The sequence below is a fragment of the Diadema setosum genome, chromosome 1, assembly GCF_964275005.1.
Source record: "Diadema setosum chromosome 1, eeDiaSeto1, whole genome shotgun sequence".
In the NCBI taxonomy this organism is placed as follows: Eukaryota; Metazoa; Echinodermata; class Echinoidea; order Diadematoida; family Diadematidae; genus Diadema; species Diadema setosum.
This window is the reverse complement of record NC_092685.1, coordinates 50,464,153-50,487,211: the sequence shown is the minus strand read 5'-3', so window position 1 is coordinate 50,487,211 and position 23,059 is coordinate 50,464,153. Positions and strand designations below refer to the sequence as shown.

The window sequence follows — 23,059 nt, the reverse complement described above, 5'->3', positions numbered from 1 at the left end:
CATGGATAACTGTAAACTTGCATTTGCACTTGTATGTATGACTGTGTGTTGTTTTGTAGATTCAAATGTGACTATAAGATGATAGATAAGTAGATACAATAGACTGACAGATTTTCAGATATGAAAGACAATGAATTGATTTATCACATTTATTTGTAATGTCATGCAAACATGCCATCATTCCAAGATTAATGATTTTAAGGTAATTCAATTGATTTGATGTGATTTATTTGGTGATTTGTACCCAGAAGAAAATTGTACTTATGAAGCTTTCCCATCGCAGCTCAAAGCCTCAGATTCACGGTTGATAACATGACTCCCTTTGACTATCATTCAACACTGAATTAGGCAACAATCATGATGGGCGACATAATTTCAGTTTCTATAGGTGTTTTATTGTATGTTTGATTTCTTCTTTTATCATTTGCTGTGGCTGAAAACTGTTGAATACATGTGTGCTTTCATCCCATCTCATCCATTTTCTCCCAATCTTCCCGTCTCCTTTCTGTCCTCCACTTCCATCATCCAGTTCCTCCATTCCCTGCTGGACAGGTGCCTAAACCGAAAGAACATCAAGGATACAGACATGTACGACTGGGAGCGTCCCCATGGCGACGGCACTGTCAACTCGCTTCCCTCCCCTACCAGCCCAGTGCGGAAGAAAGGGTAACTACTTCAAACTGTCCCTATCCGCTTTCTCTTTTTGTCAGTTCATTTGATGTTGGGCTGGAGGAACAGAATCAAAGTGTTGTTATAGGGGAACTCAAGACTAGTCAAAAGAAAGAGTAACATTTTTCAAGCACAGCAATGAAAATTTGATCCAAATCGGATGAAATTAGGGAACTTATGAACTTGCGAAGTTTTGTTTGTTTTGCATGAAAACAGTACTTGAACAGTCATTATGAATATGCAAATAGTAAGTTGATGATTTCATCACCTCACAACTTGCCATGAAGTTTCTGCATAAAATCTTGAAACTTCAAGTTTTTTCTGTGCAACCGCAGTTATGCCAGTCTCAAATCCTGATCTGACAGATCATTATTTTCAAGTTATTCTTCCAGGAATAACATATTAACTGGTCAATTTCTCATAGAGCTGTTTGTGGCTGCAGTAAGTATGGCCATTTTGTTGTGATTGTGGTCATCTGTCCTCTCTTGTGGCTGTCCATATTTCTTAAAAATGACCCTCATATCATTTGCCCAAACAAAGTACCTGGATACTTTATTCTCATATTACTCCTATTAACAAGCACAAGTGGTTGTGTGTCATGTGATCCAAGGTGTTAGATATTAGATTCAGGATTGAAATTGGTGTAACAAGTAATTTGCTCAGTAGGCCTAGAAAAAAAAAAGAAGTTTTGAGTATATGAGGAGCAAGAGATCAGTGAAAATGTTCAAGAAAATGGGATAGAGATCTTTTTTCTGATCACATTAATTCAAATAAATTGTCGCATGTAGTATCTTTCTTCTTTTTGTATCTCAAAGTGGCTTTCTTTCTTTTGTAATTGCCATGACACTTTCATGTGACATCACATTCACATAACTCCCTATATTCCATAAATTGTTTTTCTATTTAAATTTCAATAAACTTTCTCCATGGTATACTGCCCACCTAAGAAATATCTGGTAATTGATTTAGAGTTTTGCTTTGTTTCTTTTCTCTTTCCTCAGACTTGAAATACCTTCAAGTCCTGAGAAGCTGGAAGGCAAAATCATGCATCCTGACGAAAACATCAAGGAGGCTAACGTTGAGATCAGACTGGTGGAGAACATCCCGGTGCCAAAGGAGAAGGTGGACGAGAGCCAGGAGAAGCAGGACGAGGAGAAGGAGGTGCAGGAAGAGGAAGAAGAGGAAGAGGAGGAGGAGGAGGAAGAGCAGAACGAGGAGGAGAATGAGGAAGAGGTGGTGGAATCGGGAATCACTCAGGAGAAGGAGGTGCAAGACAAAGGGACGACAGAAGTGAAGGGAAGTGAGAAGATGTTTGCGTTGAGGAAGACCAAGCGCTCCCAGGACAGGAAACGTAGGCTCCTACACAAGAGGCATAAACCTAAGATTCGCACGATGGACAGCCACGCCATCATGGAGGGAGAGGTCAGCACCTATCGTGGCGGTATGGAATTTGGTGTGAGCGAGAGGGAGCCCTCAATTGAGGAAAACTTGCCAACTATGCAAAAAAGTATCACAGTGGCACCGGAGACACTAAAGAAAGATGAGCAACTAATGCCCAGACCCACTCCCATTGGTTCCTCTGTGAAAGTAGACACAAAGTCAGATTTTAAGCTGTCGGGGAAGGGCGTTGGTGCGCCGTTGAATGCCCGTCAAGGGAGAGAACTCAGTCCAGTGATACAGGTGGCCAATAAACATGACTTAAAAGCCACACCCGTTTCGCCCGCGAAGGATTCCTCCAAAAAGGTGCTTGAGACCAGTAAGACTGAGAGCACGATGAAAGCAGAGCAGAAGAACGACCTCAGGGCTGTCTTGTCCAAGCCACCCAAAGCACCGCAAACTGTGCATGAGACTGATGCCCCTGTGGCTAAAAAACAAGCTGACAAACCAGACGAGAAAATTACCTCGAGTCAACCAGAGAGGATAGACATGCAGACACCTGGTGTAAAATCAAGTTCAGCAATTGTTCAGCCAACGAACAAGGATGCACCGGCAATAGTGCCAACACCAACCGATGTAGTATTAGAAGCTGATAAACTCAAACCAACAGAGCCCCGTGGGGCTCAAATTGGTACTCAGCAAACAGTGAAACCTAGTGATGACAAGAAATCCTCAAGTGCAATTCATAAACAAGATTTTCTTAGTGTACAGAAGAAAAGCAATTTTGTTAGCCCTGTAGAGGCAGAGAAAACTGAAAAGCAACCAGGAACAGTGAAACTGAAACCAGAGTTGAAGGTGACTGACACAAGACAAGGTGTAAGTCCTGTCCAACAGTCTGTCTCTCCAGTTTTGCAAAAGAAATCAATATCAAGCAAGGAAGAAATACCATCACCTCAGAGAAGCATCTCCCCAAAGCTGCAAGAGCCATCTTCAAAAGACAGAGACAAGGTCTCACAGCGTAGCCTAAGCCCATCACCAAAGCCTGAAGAAGCTCTCTCAGTCAAACCCAAGTCACGATCGCCATCTCCAGTGCAGCAACTTGGCGTGGTAAATAAGCAGGAGCGGTCGTCATCTCCCAATCGATCGGCTGCTGGTTCGTCCAGAGAGAAATCTCCTCATCAGAGTGACAGAGCAGTGTCCCCTCAACCAGAAATTGCCAACTCAGCTCCAAAGCAGGGAGCAATCCTTCCAGAGAGAGCACCATCTCCCAAACCACAGGGCAGCTTGTCATTTAAGCAAGAGAGTAACACTCCACCTTCTGCCAATATGAGCAAGCCTGGGGCCAGTGCATCAGATAAATCCAAAGCTTCGCTGCAAACTCAAGGGAAGCTCCACGCAAAGATCTCAGTGCTCTCTCAGGCAGTGGAGCAGAAGGCTGCTCCTGTTCCGGCAGCAAAGCAGCTGTTGAATTCAGCAGAGCATGGGATGCCAGTGCAGCGCAAGTCTCCAGATACTAGTATCAAGGACACTCGAGAGCAAAAGCCTGCAAAGCCACTGGTCTCAGAACAATCGGCGACAGTGATTACACAACAGAAGTCCACAGAGAAGCTTAGTCAACATGAACACAAGCAGGAGGTAACGGCGCCAAGTCTTGCGAAAACTTCATCTGTGGAAATGGCAAAAGATAAAGTGTCCCCTGTTCCACACCTGCTGAATGAAGTCCCATCAAAAACAGCATTGCAAGAAGAAAAGTCTGTAGGCAAGTTGCCGCAAAGAACTGAAAGCCCTGTGGCAGATATAGGTAAGATAAAGCCTCTGTCTCCGACTAGAAAGATAACTCAAAATGGGGAAGTGAAGGAGATAGAAAGTCGAAAGGTCATTGAAAACCAAACCAAATTTGTGCCAAATACTGTGCAAAAGAGGACAGATACAAAACAAGATGTGCACCCCACACTGAATCACCTGCCTCCTAAGGATGAGAAGAAGGTGATGTCTGACAAGGCTGAAATCATTGAAAAATCGCCGTCAGTGGTTGTGAAGGAAACAGTTACTAAAGCACCTGTAGAAAAGCTCCGTGCTGGTTCAGAGGAGCGACAGCTGATGGAAGATCTGTTCCTTGGCATGATCTCTGAGACCGACTTTGAGGAGAAGGTGGAGCAGGTTCAGAAGCCTCCTACCAGTGAGGACAGTGATTCAAAGAAGAAGAAACCTTGGAATGACAAGCCAGTGTACGGGAAGAAAAGAACGGTAGACAAAGCGGAGAGTACATCCACTACAGCTGCAGAGGACTCAGAACCCAAAAAGGACCAAGATGTAATGCAGATGTTGGTAGGAGGTATCAACTGGAATGCCGATCAACAGCAGCAGGAGAATGGACAGAATGAAACCACCAGCACCACTCTGAAGGGAAGCGAGAAGGCGTCGGTAGGTCCATCAGCCGTGCAAGGTTTGGAGATTAAGAAGCAGGAAGAAGTAAGCAAGGGAAGTGCAAAGAAGGTCAACAATGGGAGAGAAATGCTGAAGGCACCATCATTCTCTACTACTGTGGCACATGAGGATGATGATGTGTTTTTCCAACAAGATGACCAATCTGTCCCAGACAAAGCCGGTGACAGTAAAGCACAGCAACATATACCAAATCATCGCCCCGAGCCTATCGGAGCAGAGGCTAGGCCGTCATTGCCAGTGGATCGCGACCAGAGAATACCTCAGGGAGAGGGATTATTAAAGAACAAACCTGTTTTAAAAGATCTAAAAAAGATTGATGCAGAGGTTACCAGGCAGTCATCGAAAGACAGAGAGGAGATGGAAAACATTCTGTCTGAATTAACAAGTAGCATTCATGACGATGTCAAAAGCCCCGATTTGAGCAAGAAGAGTGAAGACAAGCATAGCCCTAAACGCGCAAAACCTGGTCCCATGAAAGCACTGAAGAATGACAAGCAACTTCCAGACATGGTGGCTGAGGGCAAAACAAAGGAGAAAAAGCCTGTGCAGAGACAGAGTAGTGGAGACAAGAGCAAAAGCACTAGCGAAACCAAGTCAACAGGATCCAGCAAGGGTCGAAAGAGGATGAGCCCTGTTCGAGCCAGGCAGCTTCCAGAAACGCCAAAGAGAGATCCAAACAAGGAACCTCTTGGAAGCCCCAGAAAAGATGGATCCATTGCATCTCCGGGCATGACAAGTCCCGCACAAAGCAGGCGAGCCATCAAGCAGCCAAGAAAGCTACCAGAAGTGCCAAAGATACTCCTCGAAAGTAAACTAGGGCAGTTGAAACAAGATCGCTCTGCAGCTCGACAGGCTAGCGCCAGACAGTCTCAAGGGGAATCCCCAAAGACACAGCGCAGATTCAAACCATCCAGGTCAGACACCTTTGAGGAGTCCAGTCTTCATTCTGAAAGTAGTCATTCTGTGCCTGTTAAGAGCGATCAGGTGAGCGAGAAAGGGGTGGTCCATCCATCTCCAGCTCACTCACCTACCACTCCACGGAGACGCATCTACGATCCTTCCACGTATGCTGTCATGCAGAGCGTGTTGCATGAAGATGGTGGCAACCCCGAGCTCTCTGAGTGTGCGACGCGTTGGCAGGAACCTAGCATGTTTGTAGAGTCTTCCACCCATGCCCCATTGGTTCGTGAATCCTCAATTGACACAGTCAGAACTGAGAGTGACATGCCAGTGGGGGAACGACTGCCTTCAGACTCCAGAGCACCAGACTCCATCAAAAGAATATCGCCCTATTTGTTGAAACCCACCTCCCATCTCGATCAAAAACCTGCGCTGGGAAGGCGAGGGTCCTTCCCAGTCAGTGGAGAAGAAAAACAGGCATCGAATCCAGACGGTACCAGGAAATCTCCGGGACAATCACCGCAGCTCAGGAGATCACTGTTTGGTCAACCAAAGGGAAAAGGCAGGTCGGAGAGTGACCCTGCAAGAATGCTCGAAATTGCAAACTCAAAGAGTGACCAGCAAAAACCTGGCATCACCAAGAGTGTGCTAACCAAAACATCAGACATAATTGTCTCCCTCAAGGCAAAGCTTCCTCTGTTTGGTGTTAAGGAAAAGCGACACTCACCATCCCCTGAATCTCCAGACTCCCCTAAAAAGCCTGGAGAAAAGGTAGCACAGAAACCGGTACCAAACACCTTGAATCCTCCTGAACTCATGGTCACAATTCCAAAAACTCCACCCAGATCTCCCCCAAAGTCTCCGGAGCCCCCCAGAACACCGTTATTGTTTTCAGATGATGACATGCCTTCTGCTGACAGGCCTGGCTCACCTCAAAATACCTCTGCCATTGGACCTGATGATGTATTTCTTACAACAGACACACCTGTTAGAAAAGAGAAGAAATCTAAAGAAGGATTTCATGTTGATTTGAATCAAATTGATAAGAAAGTTTCTGCAGAGTTTGTACCTGAAAGAAGTGATGCGCGACATGGTGCAATACCCAAAAGTAAGGCTAATGTTCCAGTATCATCTGAAGATACTGGAAAGGCTGTGACATCCGGAGTATCCGCTCCAGGAGCAGATGGGTCTGGAAAAACATCTCGCAGAATTGGTCCTGTGAGAGATCTATCACCTACAGCCAAGGCAGCTCTCTTTGCCAAACGGCAACGAAGGAGAACTGATCCGGGACCAGAACAAATCTTCAAAACAAAGCAGCCACAGGAAACAAGTGCATCCGAAGGTGATCTGAAGAAAGGAAGAGAAGAGCCTGTGCGAGGTCCTCTGCGGAGGGAAAGTTCCTCATCTATGCAAGATGACACTGATGTCAAGGAGAAAGGAATATTCTCCATGACAGAATCCATCAATGCGCCTGCAGCCTCCAGGAGGCATCGCCTGAGATCTAATCTGTCGGGTGAACGTGCCTCCTCGCTGGAAGAAGAGCTGGGTGAAAGCATGACTGACTCCCAGCATCGCGATGAACCTGCTGCCACTGATGGCCTGGCCCTGGCATCAAGACTTGCGTGGGAGGCACTGACACCTCGACAAAGAAAGAGGAGAGAGCGGATGCTGTCAAACCGAAGAAAGGCTGGTGCTGCTGCTGCCTCTGCAGAGGTGGCTGCTGCATCTGGAGGTGCTGCTCCTGATAGGCCAGCGGGTGAAACATGTGCAGATGGCATCCATTGCCATGGTGATGAACACCAAACAATGTCAGAGAGACTTGCACCTGATAGTGGTGTAGACCTACGCAGGAGCCCAGAGCATCATGTGCATTTCGACCCAACAGGGAGGTTGCCAACACAGGATTCAGACCACCACCTTCATCATCATCATCATCATCATTACCATCACCACTCATCCCAGCAGCCCCAGTGCAATGGAGCAGCCAGCAGGCTGTCACCGCATGACTTAGCCGCAACAAGCGTGTCCGTCTCGCTGGCTGAGGATGTGACTCCAGTCAGCACACCTCGAGGACTTCTAGCCTCGTCGCCTGAGGTACCCCAAAGGAGGGGTAGGAGAGATGAGGGCGACATCTCCGTGTCACGAGATGATAGTCAGTCTTCTTCCATGTCAGGGAGTTCTGGAGGAATCAAACCCAAACCTCCTGGGAAAAGGCCTGACAAGTCTGTTGTCTCTGGAAGGTAGGAAAAGTTCTGTCATTTCTTTTCTTTTTCTTTTTTTTTTTTTTTGCTTATTAATTCTATATTCATTCTTCAACACATTGTATCTGTACACCTACTCATTACTGTATCCTTCCAATGTTATAGTTATTTCCATTCAATTGCATTTTCTTTTATCAAGCTATAAGCTTCTTTAAATGTTTAAAGCTGTAAGTACAGTGCTTTGATGAAATGTGTGGTTCTGAACAAACAAAAAAAGAAAAAGAAAAAAAAGAATTGCTAAGGAGAGCTGATATACACATGTACAGTGATCCTGATACATGTGTTCTTTTGAAGGTCACTGTTTAGCAGTACTTTCATTAGGCTCCTATTTTATTTTAAATTACTGACTGCCGGGGATGGTGTAATAACATATATCACTGCATTTTATTACAATTTTAGTCAGTGTCTTTGCAGTAAATGTAGATAATTGTGGCATCACTTGTTTGATCAGAATCTTGTTGTGTTCACCTTTTTTATTATTCTTTCCTCAAAATTTTCTATTTATTTGTGTATTTGAGTTTTTATGATACCTTTTTGTTGTACATTCTATTGTCATTGATATATTAAGTCATTTTGCACGTATCTATACCCTCCTTCCTGTCTCTTACTCTCAATTTCTTGGGCAGGAGAAGACGCTACCGTATAGCGCCCTCAGAGGTTGCAACAGGCCAGGCGAGTCCTCGGGATGATGGCTGACAGATGTACAAGGAATGTTAGCCATTAGAGCAATTTTTCATTTCTAGGTTAGCGTAGATTCAGATGTCTGTGTACTACCGCCCATGTGTGCAAGTTGAGAAAGTGACACAGTTGAAGATTTTGCTCATTTCCACAGAGATGATGTGACAGGCATGCCAAGGTGTGTCATAAAAAGGCATGATGTCAAGAATCACTGTGGATTGACCCTGAACATATGAGCTCAGAGATACCATAAATGACCCCTGAATGCTTTACATAGACTTAAAAACAGAAGAGATAATTTGGTGACCTTTTTGTTTTGGTTTGCTAGTTTTCAGAGTCCTTTGATGGCTAATTTCTCAAGGGCATTCTATTCATTTCTACTACTTCTCGTGCAAGAGCAATACATAAAGATGCTGATGTATCAGAGCGTGTTATATTCTCAAGAGCTTTATAGCAATGAGTATAACTCTTTCTTTTCAGACCTGTATTCGCTAGTTCTAACCGACTTCAGAATTGGCATGTTAAAGTAATACAAAGAAGTGCAATGTTGAATTCAGTTTTTTAGTTTCTTTTTATTTAAAGACGATAACAGCAAACAAACACTGTGTCCTTTTTCAGCTTGCATTCTATGTTGGTCGCTCACTTTGCTGTTCCATTTAGACAAACTGTTCAATTTCTGAACCGTGCAACTTTGTTGAGATGCCACGTTTTTGCCCAAATCAGTACTAGGAGAGCAGACACTGATAACGAGTGAGGGAGATGGATCAGTATTGCAGACAAGAGGAAAAATGGATTCAGAATCCAGCATCTCTTTCTCAGCAAGTTTGATTGTTAAATGAGGTTTGTAGCTCGTCTGATCTGAGAGTGAGTCCGAAAGTCATGTACTGGAGCAAATGGCGATGAAACACAAATTGGCTGTTGTTTTGTCTGAAGACGAAAAAAAAAAAAAGCAAAAGAAAAAATATTGTGCATGGAACCGCCCACCGTCGCTGTGCATAAATTTTTCAAGATGGTGCTAAGTAGTACTTAAGCAGGAGGGCAGATGCGTTTTTTTGTAAAAACTGCACACACAATTGCGGCTGTCTTGCATTGCAGATTGTAACTGATGGCAGTTACCATGGAGACACGCTTCTTTTCTACCAAAATGGGAGCAGAAATACTGCCCTTTGTGTCATGTCTGTCTACTACCTTTCACTACAATACTGTTCGAGTGCTTCCTGTATGTTTCTTTGATACGAGAAAATGGTGTCGGTCATCGACAAGTGTACATATAGTTTATACTTGTTGCTTTTTCGGGAGACTCAGAATTGTAATTATCTCAGTATATAGCTAACTTATTTGCACATAAATATGAAATGCCGAGAAGCAGAATCGATCTTGTTGGATGGTATTTTTTGTACCCCTTTTTTTTTGCAAACTTCTTCTTTTTTTTTTTTTTGTCCAATTTGGATATTTATTGAATCTGATGAGTGTCAAATGGAATATGCAACTCACACACGAGTCTTAGTTGCTGCCAGTGTCTGCAGCCTGTTGTGTCTGCTGTATCTCTGTATGTCACATTGCAGGGTGCTGCATATAGTCGGGGGAGACGGCAGAAATAGATGCCACCTCGCAAAATCATGGAACAGACCCTCGCATTTCACTTGTCGTTTCAAAATTGTCATGGCTTGTTGCCTGTGGTAAAGCAACAAAAGTTGTTGAAGGCATTTTAAAGCTGATTTACTGTATGACAGAGAGGGGTCTGCAGGGAGGATGCTGGGAGGAGTAAACTGGGGGCAGTTTGTTGGCCAGAACAGACCCAAGTTTGGTCTAACTTCCCATTAGAATAAAAAAAAAAAAAAATGTTTCTTATGTACACTGTCGGGGTGGGGGTGGTATTCAAGATTCCTTAGCATGTTTCATTTCTTATTTTCTTATTTCTTTGTTATTGACTTTTACCCCGGTAAGATGTTAGCTTATTTTCAAGTCTTACATACCAAATGTATTATTTTGTAAAGCACGCAAGATGTAATGTTTTACTTCGACTTTTTATCGAGCTTCTCTTTTTTGTATTGGTCCTGTAGAGATTGGTCAGAATGTGCAAATAATTAAGTCTCTGGTATAATGAGGGAGTGTTCTTGGTTTAGCATTAACATGGACAGCAAAGCTATATATTTGGACGTCCATAGGCAGAGCACTAATATTTCTTTTTCTTCTCTTTTTGCATGCCTGTGTACTCGATGTATCATCACTTGATTATTTTTGTCTTTATTTTATCACGCTGAATCGTCAACGTAAATAATTTGCTGAATTCCCTTTCCATTTCTTTATCTTATTCTCCTCCATTTCTCTGTCTCCTCAACTCATTCTCATCTCCATATTTCCTTTTCCCCCTCATTCATGTTCTCCTTTTTTCTTGCTTTTATCAGTTTTATCATCCTTCTCCGGAGTTTACCACTCCGTATTGGTGTTTGATGGTTTAGTTTTTGTTAAAATTCCTACCAGTGTTTTTACCAACTTGTCTCTCCAAGCTGTTGCTGTTAATGCGCCTTCAAAGGAGACAGTCTTTCTTCCAAAATATTAATGCGACATAGCTTTTCTAACAGCCGAGAAAAACTGTCTCCTATGTAGGTACATTCTCACAGATTTGTGTGTGTGGGTATCTCCCTTTCTGTTGTGTTTTTAACATTTTCTGTTAATTATTTTATATTTTCTTGTCCTTTTTTTTAACACCGCCCATGACATGCATATTTATTTCTATATTAGTGCAATCTTGTATGCTGAAGGTTTTACATCAAATGCCAAAGATGTGAATTCACAGAAGGTCACAGATTGCTACCTAGGTCTTTTGCATACATAGAGTTATCCGTCCTTCAGGGAAAAGCCCTTTTGGATCATAGCCTGTCATCGCAGGCTGGTGGCCTGTGGTCTACTAACAGGTCAGTCAGGTTCAAGTCATTCAGATCTCCAAAGACCAGGAAATAGTCAACAAGACGTCGTACGTCCTAGCATCCATGTAGCCTCGATGATATGTTATTCCTTTTGGTTTTTTATTTCATACCAGATATTGATTTTGTGGGTATCGTGTTCAAGCATTAAGCTGTCTGTATTCACTCATCTGTGCTTTTGAAATCAATCATTTGCTGGATCAACTCCCCAAAGCTAGTGCACTGTAGCCATCATGTGCATAGCGCCATCTATCGACTGAAGGAGATGAGAGTTAAATCATAGGCTCATCGAGGCGAACGAAGATGGTTTGTAAACCAAGCTTTCATTTCTTCCTGCCAAAAGGATAGATGAGCTCAGTTGACATGTGATATCACGGTCGAGGATTCCCCCCTTCAAACACAGGGTGACGAAGATGTGGAAGGACTGTGATAGGAGTTCTGGTATATTTACTAAAGAAAGCTCACTTTTTTTCCTTTTTTTATAAAATTATCAAATGCTACTAACGATACATCTCATGATAAAACTAGTACACATTGGACGAGAATATGTTTAATGGTAAAACTTGTCATTAATAATCTTATGTTTTGGAATCTAGCTTTGTAACCTCCACCTCCCGATACTTGCCTTGCTATTATTCTATTTTGGGGGTTTTCCCTTTTTTTTGTAACCAAAAGAAGGGTGGAATAAGACGAAACTTTATACCATGTATGGAGACAGTCTACTTGTACGGAATTGTGTTCTTTTGTACTCGTAGAGGCTGTAAATAAAGTATTTTTACGAGTGATGGACACATTTTCGACTTGTGTTTTACCTTATTTTGTAGATATTGATACATGTATATTAAATATATATGCACTTACGTATGTTCATGTGTGTGTGTGTGTGTGTGTGTGTGATTGAGAGAGGGGTGAGAGAGAGAGAGAGAGAGAGAGATGTGCATTGTATTTCATCGTGTAGGAAGTGTTAGAATGGAAACTGACGAAATAGCATTTCTGAAAACCACTCCGCACTTCCCAGCCCACCCAGTTTTATATGACTTTATTATAATTACATGTATTTCCAAACACACACACACACACACACACACACACACACACACACACACACACACACACACGTGTGTACGGTAATGATCTTCTAAAAAGACTGCTAATCTTTGCCGTCTTGGCAGCGCGACTGTGCTTACAGACATAGTACAATACAAATATCTAGCCTTGATGTGCTTGAGTGTTTCTGGTTTATGGGAAGAGGTGACTCCAAATACAGTACTATTGCAGGCACCGATCGAGACCCATTTTTTTTTTTAACCAGAAACTCGAAATCAGACAGTATATATGTTTTGTATTTTCGATCAAAAATGTAAATAAAAGAAGAAAATAAAATGAGACATTTCACAAACAGTATTAACATGCAGTGTTAAACATATGTACCAACATTATTAATAATTTAGTTGAAAATAGCAGTAATCACGTGACGTTCTTTCAGCCAATCACTGGAGGATAACATTTTTGATAAAAAAATTTAATGACGTAATACACACGGTGAAACAAGCACAAACATTGACGTACGCACCTACGCGCGCGCGCACACACACACACACACAGTCATGTATGCATTGACATAACGTCTACCGACATCCTCGGACTCCGGTTTCAGGAAGGAAACGCGGACACGCAAGTACATGTATTTAATTTTCGTAATACATTGTATGCCGCCAGTGAAAACCGATATACACATGAATATATGCGGATGAAGAGTACTTTTCTTGAAATGGCAAGTATGAGTTGTTTGATCTATTACATCTAAAATGTAGGAGAATCTTGATGGTCTACCTTAATTAGGACAAAGTTTTCCCACCACCTTCACAAGTACGTATAGTACTACGAAATGATCGAGCATAGATACTTAATCTCAAGGGCTGATTATAAAAAAATAAATGATAATTATGATAATGATACAATAGAAGAATATCCCGCACTTCATCCTCTTTGAAGAATACTGATTCCGTTTTCATGTACATTGACAGATCATTTTTTCTTTTTACACTCTTATTTTTCCGGGGGGGGGGGGGGTTCTTTGTACTTACGTTCAGAAACTCTAGGAAGTTATGAAGTTGTAGGTCTCTGCAACTGAAATAAGAAATTACATGGAGTATACCATACAGCCATTCGAATATTATCTCTCTCGAATATATAAAACAATCAAAATTTACACAGATGTATCAAATGGATGTCAGTCAGAATTATATGATAGAGGAATGTAATACTTTTAAAGCGTGAAGCAATGCAGACCGAGTCTTGTGTAGTCTCATCTCACATTCTGTATAGTATACCATGTTGCCAGGCCGAAATAGGCCAAATATCACTGAATGACAGAGAGAAAAAAAATAATTCAATCGAATTAGGAAAAAAAAGACAATTCAGGAAATGCTATATATCATACATGATAAATGTAATCTCTTCTTTTTGGTCAATTCAAATCATATATACATGGTAATAATATATCTTTGGATGTCGCCGTAGGGAGACAATAATGGTTATCACTACCTACATTATGGAAGCACTAGACTTTGTATCTCCTTGACATTTTCAACAATATTGTATCCCATTCAATCCATGCTTTACTGCTGGCAACGCTTAATACACATTTTCCATATACTGTCTCCCTCTGGATCCAGATTAAGTTTTATATATTCATGTATGTATATATTATGCACGTTATATCAAATATCAACAAACTTTGTTTTGTAATATTTAGACACATTATACTGAAGTTGGCTTGACGAGTTCCTTAACCTACTCTTTCTCTAACTGTAAAGATACCCACTGATTTTACATGACGCCTTCAAAGAACGAAAGAAAAAACTGAAATGCATGTTAGTTACCACCTATCATTGTTCACCACGATTATTCTTGTAAATAGCATGAACCAAACTGAACCAGTCTTAAAAGAAATATAGCGCCTTTGGATGTCTGTTTCCGTAACACTACAAAATCAAATACAAAATGAAGATATTGTACACGGATAGATGAAACGTAAACAATCAAGAGAACACTAACATGTCTCAGAATATGTGGTGCTGTAAAGCGTCACGGTGGATATAGCCAATTACAGACATGCCGATGGGATAGATCCGTTCTTCCATGGGGTCCAAAAATAAGCGATATGCAATGGCATACGATACGTACCGTTGATCAATTTCAGAAAGTGCAAGCAAATCACCAGACCGTCTTGTTATTGCTCGCCTGGGAGGCGATTTCAAACAATAAACTTGCTCTTCCCACAGACACCTTATGATAATTTCCATTGCCTTCTATTTCAAACAGTATTACCTGGAATTCAGCTGGATTGCCCTGCTCAGCTGTGTCTACAAGACACTGCTGTTCTTCTGAGGGTCCAGGAAAACCGTATGAACAGCAACATTATACATAAAAAAGCTATGAATTTTAGAAAACTATACGCAGCGATAATCCTCAAAAGCAGAAAGTACATGCAACAAAAATGAATAAAAACACTACACCCTTCCCCTCCCCCCTCCCCCCCCCCCCCCAACCCACCTACCATTGGTAAAGTTGAGAAAAAATGCTGTGGATTGGTCAATCACCAATGAAAAATATGGGTCTATGTTGATGAATAATCACAGAAACGTGGGAATAAGATAATTTATCGCTTTGTTGAAAGCGCGTGAACTTGAACAAAACTTTCATTCTGGCGGTAAATCATTGTAGCTGCATGTTCCCCTGTACATATATACTCTTTTACAGTATTCAGTCTGGCATGTCTAGGGCTTGGGTAAAAGATTTATTCGAACAAAGGCCGTATAGTTATGCGAAATAAATTTAAACGAATCTTTAAAATAAGGAGCACTTAAGTCATCTAGACACTTAAAACCACGGAATACTGTTCTATTCTATATCACTGGACTGTTCCTTCTATAACCGGACACGGTGATCAGAGTAGTCCACGCCTTTTAACGGATCGTGTCTCTACACTATAGCCTGTAGGCCTACTTTGTGCAGCTCCCACGTGCTGAAAACATCGGTAAAACGGTGGCCGCTAAATTTCGTCACTTCCACCCAGAAAGACCCCTCCACCAATCCAAGCTCATCAAAATAAGATGTAAACATAACTATCACACAAATATTCATTGAACAAGATGGTTTGCTTCCGCACGAATTTAAAAAGAAATGATAAATCTTTGCCACTAATTGTAAATACGAGTGAAAGTGTCATGCGCATATAACTCTTCTCAAAAATACAATGTTGCACCAGCGTCCCACTTCATTCAAACATTACCACAGAACGGCATAGACCCTGTTCCTTTTCTTGCAAAAGTTTGACCCTTAAAACAAAAATCTTTGTGCCCTGGGATACTCTTAAACTTGACACGATTTGCTGTCATAATACTTTATCCCGCCAGCAGGATTTTAGGTTGAGTTGTTGTCTGTCTCGATCATTGAAAGGTTCTGGGGAAACACTCAAAGTGGTTGCGGGGAAATAACAACAACGGGAAGGAGACACGCACCTTGTAAGGAGAAAGTAGATGAGAAAATAACAGCTACTGTTGAGATAAGCAAAATCTGTTTTACAGAGACCTGGCGATTAAACACTAAATTATAAGATTGTACTTCTATTCCAAAATCACATCTATAATCATTGTTACACATCGGACACAGTCGAGTGTTCTGCAAAGATAACTGTCGTGATAATTTCACATAGTAAAGGTCTCTCACAAAAGACAAAAAAGAACAGATCGATAAAAGTTACATTGTGAAATAAACCTTTTCAATCTATCCAGCCAAAGAATTCTTTTAGATCTCTACAGGGATATACAAGAATTAACATATACCATCGTTGCCATAGCAATCAATTCGTGCTTACACCAGTCATCTGTTTAACCTACACCTCCGTTTAACATGATCTGCTATCGTTCAGGTCTCTATTCATCCTCTGGTTTTGCTCTCTACGTGCATGTTTCTGATTTTATGAATATAGAGTCGTTTGTTTGATGGCATATGCCTCCCGATATCTTGCTGGTTGGCCACCCTATCCTTAGAGCTGGTGGTCCTCATCTCTGTCTCTGGCGCCGTCCGTCCGGGCGATGTAGCTTTTGATGAGGCTGGCGGCGTCTTGGCGGTCAATGTCCCTCATCGCCTGCTCAAGGTACTGCAGAGATATATTGAGTCTCTCACAGTATGTAAGGACAGTGATGGTGGGGTGCCTGCTGTTCAGAAACCTGTGCATAAGGTGCTCCAACCCGACGTAGTTGGCCAGCATCGACCAGTCGTTGCCATACGCCGCGTAGTCGTCCAACATCACGCCCAGGTCCTCCTTCAACTGACATGGGATGCTGCCGGTGCTGCCATCGCTGCTGCTGCCCGACGTTTCGCTCGTCGTCGCGGTGGACGACGTCTCGCCCTGAGAGCTGGATCTGCGCAGACAGCGCGGCGTGGTGCGGGACATCGGCGACAGGCGGGATCGGAGGAGGAAGGACACGCGTTGGCGTCGCAGGGTCTGCTGCCTTTTCGCCGCGCCGCGTTCCGACGAGTGGCGGGCGGGTGGCGGGTAAAAGTCAAGATGACGGTAGGGATCCTCACCTGGAACGAGAGGGTGGGAGGGGGACTGAGGCGATTCCATTCTGCGGATGAACTCCTCGTCAAACGTGATGTAGTGCCCATGCTCCTACGTAACAAGACATACATTCAACATCATGCACATGATGCACAACAAACGGGGTTAAGAAGGATCAACGCAAACGAGGTAAGTCTGAGATGCTACAGAGTATTCATTCCACATGCTTTGTTAGATGACACTCAAAGCTACAGAGTGTATATCATGCATCTGGCTATTCATGCAGCTTTCACCATTGTGGATTACAAACTCCGTGTTCATAATTTCCATAACCATCGGGAGAAGCATCTTCACCTTTCTCCATATGGATGTATACCAATTCAAGTGGCTACCCTTCCTCCCCCTTGGTAGTAATTATGTTACCATGGTTACCCTTTATACGCCAAGAGCAGAAGGAATTGTACTTTAACAATAAAGAAAATGATTTACTCGCCGCAGGACGTATGATTTCTACCTTTAACTGTATGTTCATGAAGTCAGCTGAGGTTCTTTATCAAATTTGACAAGACAGATTGATCAAGAAATAGGACTTAAGGAGTGACCTTAATAACTATTGCAGAATTATTGCGATTTGCAAACTAGGTAAAACATGGTGGTGTAAATCAAACTCATGACCGGTGTAATATTTGCCTGGATTGTCTATCAAGGTTTATCACACGGGTTTAATGTTTAAGAGTTCATTCATTTCAACAAGATTCCCAGGTAAACGAACCACATACAAACAATTGACACGGACAATACAGTACCGGTCAATAGTACCGGTCATTATCATGCTGTAATAATCTGCGGTGAAAAGTAAAGCTGGTTCTTCAGACTGGTTGCGTGATAGCTCCCCATGCAGCTAATATCGTTTGATTAGGATCTATATCATCATTTCATAAGATAATTGTCAACAAAACAAGGGCTTCCTACGCATGCATTATGTCAGACGAGATGCAACCCACGAGCACATGCAAGCCAGAGACAATTATTTCAGTACAGTGAATGCGTACGCAGGACATTTTCGGGGGGGGGGGGGGGAGGGACCCTAGGCATTCTCTATTCCAAGGAACCCTAGATCTTGCAATTTCACATTCCTTTATTCAAACTAAACTGATTTTGTCTAAAATAACTTTTTTTTTGAGAGAGAGCTATATAATTTTTACAAGTGTTCAGTCTTGTTCCACAAATTGGCATAAAAAGACCTACCCTAGCTGAACCATTTAGGATGGAAACTGACCCCACTGCCTCTGTTGTCCCTTAGACCACCACCCATCTCCACAGTCCCTCCTTCTTCTACTGTGTCTGGTCCTGACGTCTCAGCAAAAATATAATACACAACTCCATAGGCATGCGATCTTCTGCCCTATCATTGATTCTTAATCAAGCACGTATTTCCATTACAAAAGTCAACCAATGATGATACCAATTACGTTAGCAAAACATAATATTCTTCGGGAAAAATGAACGAGGACCTCTATGATATCGTGCTATCTGTTGAGCATTTTCACATTCTACTTAGTGGGGCCGCGTTTGATCGACTGAAGAGTTCCCCAAGACGAGAGTGTGGAATACTACATAGAAAGGGGACATGTTTCTAAGGGCAGATGATATGCATCAGGCATTAAATTACTGCTATTAACACTGCGTAAGGTCAACTGGCTGATGGCCATTTCCTTATAATACTAATAAGAGCTTGGGTGGTGTTATGGTTGTTAACAGCACTAAATGAGTTGATAATGTTACTATACCATCAGTAGTATAGTCAGGAACACGTTTTGCTTACCTCCGAAAGGTAACTAAAAAGGACGTCCTCTCGACCCTCCCCATTGTGGAAAGTGATGCTGGCTTTGCCCGAGTTCGACGTGATGTTGAACTTAAGCCGGAACTGAACGAAAGAGTTCTGCCAGAGATCCTTGGCGTTGATTGGCTGAAGAAAAGGAACACGTGACATCATTCTCATACAAGGGACCATTATAGCCTTTGGAACAATTCTCCCTATAACCTCGTTCATTTCTTGATTTAATGTGCCGTTCTCTTTGAGAGATAATCTTTACTTATGCTTTGTATCCCTTGTTGGGTGGCTTTACCCTGTCGTAAACTACCCAAGCGTTCATTTTTGAGTGTTATATTACGACTATGGTTAATATTGAACCCTTTATGTGCTTTGAGAGCGATTGCAACAGTAAACCCCGCATCGTTGGACACACTGTCCAATGTCCCTGGCACTGAAAGGATAAACAAAAAGTAAACGATTCAGATTGTTATTCTGATGATTAGCACGTTTTTGCATCCGGTTTACTCGAAAATCTGATGATCCTACTGGATAAAAAAAAAATCCCTTGCGTGAAGAATCTTATTTTGTCGTTAACAATTTCTCGGCCTGTCTCGAGAAAGAGAATGGAATATTACCACAGTGCGGGGCTGGTCTTCCGGTAGCCCTAGACCATCCAGGGAATGGATCTCTAGTGACAGGTTACTACTTCCGGTTAGTACAGAAAAACTTGTGCTGACGTCACTCAAAACGGCGTTGTTGTTACCCTCATTTTCTTCAATATCCTGTGTGATAATCAAATGTTTAAGAGGCGACACAAAAGCGTATCAATATGTTGTCGTCTGGCCTCAAAGGGGGGGGGGGGAGTTCATTATAGGGACCAACTGCCTTGGCTATATAGGAAAGATATCGCCCGAGTCAAAGACAAAATGTTCCTATGAAAGGCGATATTTCAGACAAGGAGGGTCCTACACTCCAGGGAATATTATGACTACTTTTTATGCCACAAAGTAATACACAAGAGAAAAAATAGAATGCAAAGATACTATATTACGGCCCGCTACAGTTGCGAACAGCGTAAGCCAGGCTGCAAAGAACGATCAAGTAGAGTCACTATATGCCACCAAGAAACTGTAGACCATGCCGTCACTACGCTCATGGATATCATTACTATATAACAACAGGACGATCAACATTATGTATCAATCTCAGTGATGTGCAGACTTAAATGTAACAAACTGAATTCCAATTCTGAGACTAAAAGTTATTTATAATTATGTCAAAAAGACACAGAAATGATTTGACAATATCATTATGCAATAGTACGGACAAGAAAAGAATACCGCCCTTTTCAAATGACCAGAAAAAAACAATGACACGACATTTGCTCCTGCGACAATTGTTCCGGTCTTTTTCGAGGACTGAAGGTTTGGGTTAGGATTGTGATAGGATTTTAGGTTTAGTTTGATGTGAGGATTAGAATTAGGGTTAGGGTTATATTTGTGGGTAGACTTTTTGTTCGGCTTAACGTGCTGATATTTCATGGAAGTAATGTCGCAGGAGCAAATGTCGTGAAACCCAGAAAAACAGACGCATCTCATAGCTGAGTCCTTCCTACCAGGAACCAAACTTCTTTTATGGTCTTCACGGACACCTTAACAGGGGTCATCCCACGAGACTGACACCTACGAGTCATACAGCCCACGAGTTCGACATTGACAACAGGTCCATGAGTCATACGGCTCACTAGTCATACAGCCCATGAGTTCGGCACTGGGCAAGAAAGCCCATGTGTTCGACACAAGGTAAAAACAGCCCACGAGTTTGACAGACATAACACGGGGTTTAATGTGTCGGTCTCGTGGACCTTGTTAGCTTAGTGTCGAACTCATGGGCTGTATGACTCGTGAGCTGTATAACTCGTGGGCTGTATGACTCGTGAGTTTCATAACTCGTGGGTGTCGGTCTCGTGATAAGAGAGATTCGGTAAGTAACCAATTAAGGGACATAATGGAGAAATAGGAAGAGAGAAAGGGTGCTTGGAAAGTTTGAAGGTAGGGCCTTGACCCAAGAAACGATAGTCTTACCGTCCAGACGGAGTCACTGCTCATGTTATTGAAGAGATAAACATTGGCAGACAGGGTGTCCTGACTCGTGCTTGGCTTCATGAAGACGGCCATCTGCATGGTCTTGCCCATGACCCCTGACCCCTCCAGCAGGAAGGCGAAGCTACCCAGGTGAAGCGTGGTGACTTGCAGACAGCGCTGCTTCGCGCGACACGACACGGCTAGATTTGTGTCCAAGATTTCCCGCCACGTCTCGTTATTCTCTGCGTATGAGCATTTCCATACAATGGTAAGAATTAATGCCGGGCTTGTAATCTCGTTCGAATTCTAGTACTATTCTTTTTGTGCAGGAATTTTCACTCGTGTCTAGATAATTTCCATGCTGCATAGTTCTAAACGACAAGTCCTTTATCTGAAAAATAACATTGACAATCTTGTTTTCACTAAACTGTGATAAAAACTTTTTGCAGTACTAATAAAAGTCTACGAGCTCTCATTCATCTCCCCTTCCTATCTTGTTCCATACTAGCTATGGTGAATGATCTTCAGTGCTTATCGTAAAGGGTCATCATAACTAGACCACGCTGGTCTGTTATGGTTATATAATGTAACATAAGTTTTCTTGGCATGATTCTTAGCAAGTTGTTAATCCGTACGGGCCGTAAAGTTTCACACGGACTGACCTGCGTAGGGCTTCTTGTGCCACATCTTCACACGACAGTCGGCCAGGTCTCGAACAATGGCGCAGTGTGGTATCTCTAGCTGCAAGGGTTTCAGCAGCGGTTTGTTGTAGTTAAAACTTCGGCACTCGACCACCTTCTCGCCGAGGGCGTTGATACCCAGTGACTCGCTCCCTTTATCCTCAACTTCCTCCCCCTCATCATCATCCTCCCCGGGCCCCGGACACGATCTCGGGGTGACGGACAAGAAGCACTTCTGACCGGGCTCGATGTCGAGGGAATTCTGCGGGATGCGAAGACAGAAGCCATGGGACTTGATACTCGTCCCCATGGCGTCGACACGAACACACATGACGGGAACGGTCTCCATCTCCACATAGCTGTCGTCGCTGTCGCTTGGAGGTTGCTCGACCTCGAGGTAGTCATTCGGTTCACTGTCGATCTCAGTACCCAGGCCGCTGTCGATGGGCGTAGAGCTGCTCAACGTGTGAGGAGGCCTGAATAAGAACAAAACAGCAGAGTTTTACTTTTCTTTTTTGTTTCATGCAACTAAAGAACAACGGTAGAACAATGGGAAGTCATTAAATATTGATACGGTTTATTTTCTGTTGTCGATGATGGGTAACATAGTGTTAAATAATCCATCACGCAACGGCATTCTTTTGGGTAGAAAAAAGAAACTGCAGTATAAATGAGAACACTGGTAGCATGTACAATAAATCACTGCTTGCTTGGCTTTGCTGTGGGAATGTGAACCGTGCAATGCTCATGCTTGTCTCATCAGCAACCTGAAGGCGGAACCAATCGTTTTGGACCACCAAATACCTATTTTAAGATTTCTTTATCAATCATTTGTGCACGAACTAATGTTTGCAGCATCATATTATGAACAGTTTTATTCTTAAAAATAATAAGAGATTGTAAATTGAGACAAGGTGACGGTACTGCAATATATCAAAATTAATGTCGAAATCGTAGTGAACTACACATGAACCTAAACTGAACTGTGACAAACGCACAGTCAGTGCGATGATATTTCAGTCTGTGTTCACACATTTTGCACCTCCCTCTGACGTTTTTTCCAAGCATTTAATCTAAATGTATAGCCTCATTAAAGACACAATTAGACTGAAGATCTCCAGTGAGTTTATGCCACTGATACAGTGATATCAGGAATAAAGTGCAAGATACACACTCTGAACTGGGCAAACGAAGTTAATGATTATGACTATAGGCTCACCTTGGAGGAACCGAAGGTGCACCGCCAGATGAATCAGATTCCCTGATTACCGGTTTGAGATAGTCCGGGTCGAAAGCCCGAGGACTCGGGATCGGTTTACGTTCAGGGCGTTGGTAGAGCGGCTCCTCCTCCTCCGCGATTGTCCCCTCGGATACCTTCCTCCTTATGTCAGTAATAGGGGGTGGAGACGGTGCGATCCTCGACGGCATGGACGTTCGGTTATCCGGGCTCGGTGAAGATGTTCGCGGAACCGGTATCTCGGGAAGGGGTAACGACTTGCGCTGGGTTTTCGGCACCATTTGGCTAATTTGTTGATCCGACATCCGCCTCGGAGGGTCTGGCTTTTGACCTGTTTGTAGACGATACGTTTATTTGGCATTTTGTCGACTGTGGCCATTAAATTTCTTGCACTGACTTGTTTTGTAAGC

The 23,059-nt window shown here is 42.7% G+C and overlaps 2 protein-coding genes across 2 annotated transcripts in view; one reads left to right on the top strand and one right to left on the bottom strand.

The window, feature by feature from the left end:
- LOC140236794 (uncharacterized) overlaps positions 1–9,737 on the top strand; it is a 60,090-nt gene extending 50,353 nt beyond the window's left edge. Inside the window, exons 10-12 of the mRNA XM_072316733.1 lie at positions 530–666; positions 1,671–7,634; positions 8,282–9,737. Coding sequence (XP_072172834.1) covers positions 530–666; positions 1,671–7,634; positions 8,282–8,351 — 6,171 coding nt within the window. The 3' untranslated portion in view covers positions 8,352–9,737. The remainder of the gene's footprint in view (positions 1–529; positions 667–1,670; positions 7,635–8,281) is intronic.
- Positions 9,738–14,852: 5,115 nt separating this feature from the next.
- Positions 14,853–23,059, bottom strand: part of LOC140245247 (uncharacterized) — a 48,103-nt gene continuing 39,896 nt past the window's right edge. Inside the window, exons 9-14 of the mRNA XM_072324866.1 lie at positions 22,632–22,980; positions 21,395–21,888; positions 20,733–20,974; positions 19,284–19,430; positions 18,658–18,801; positions 14,853–16,943 (exon numbers count right to left, since the gene is read on the bottom strand). Coding sequence (XP_072180967.1) covers positions 16,314–16,943; positions 18,658–18,801; positions 19,284–19,430; positions 20,733–20,974; positions 21,395–21,888; positions 22,632–22,980 — 2,006 coding nt within the window. The 3' untranslated portion in view covers positions 14,853–16,313. The remainder of the gene's footprint in view (positions 16,944–18,657; positions 18,802–19,283; positions 19,431–20,732; positions 20,975–21,394; positions 21,889–22,631; positions 22,981–23,059) is intronic.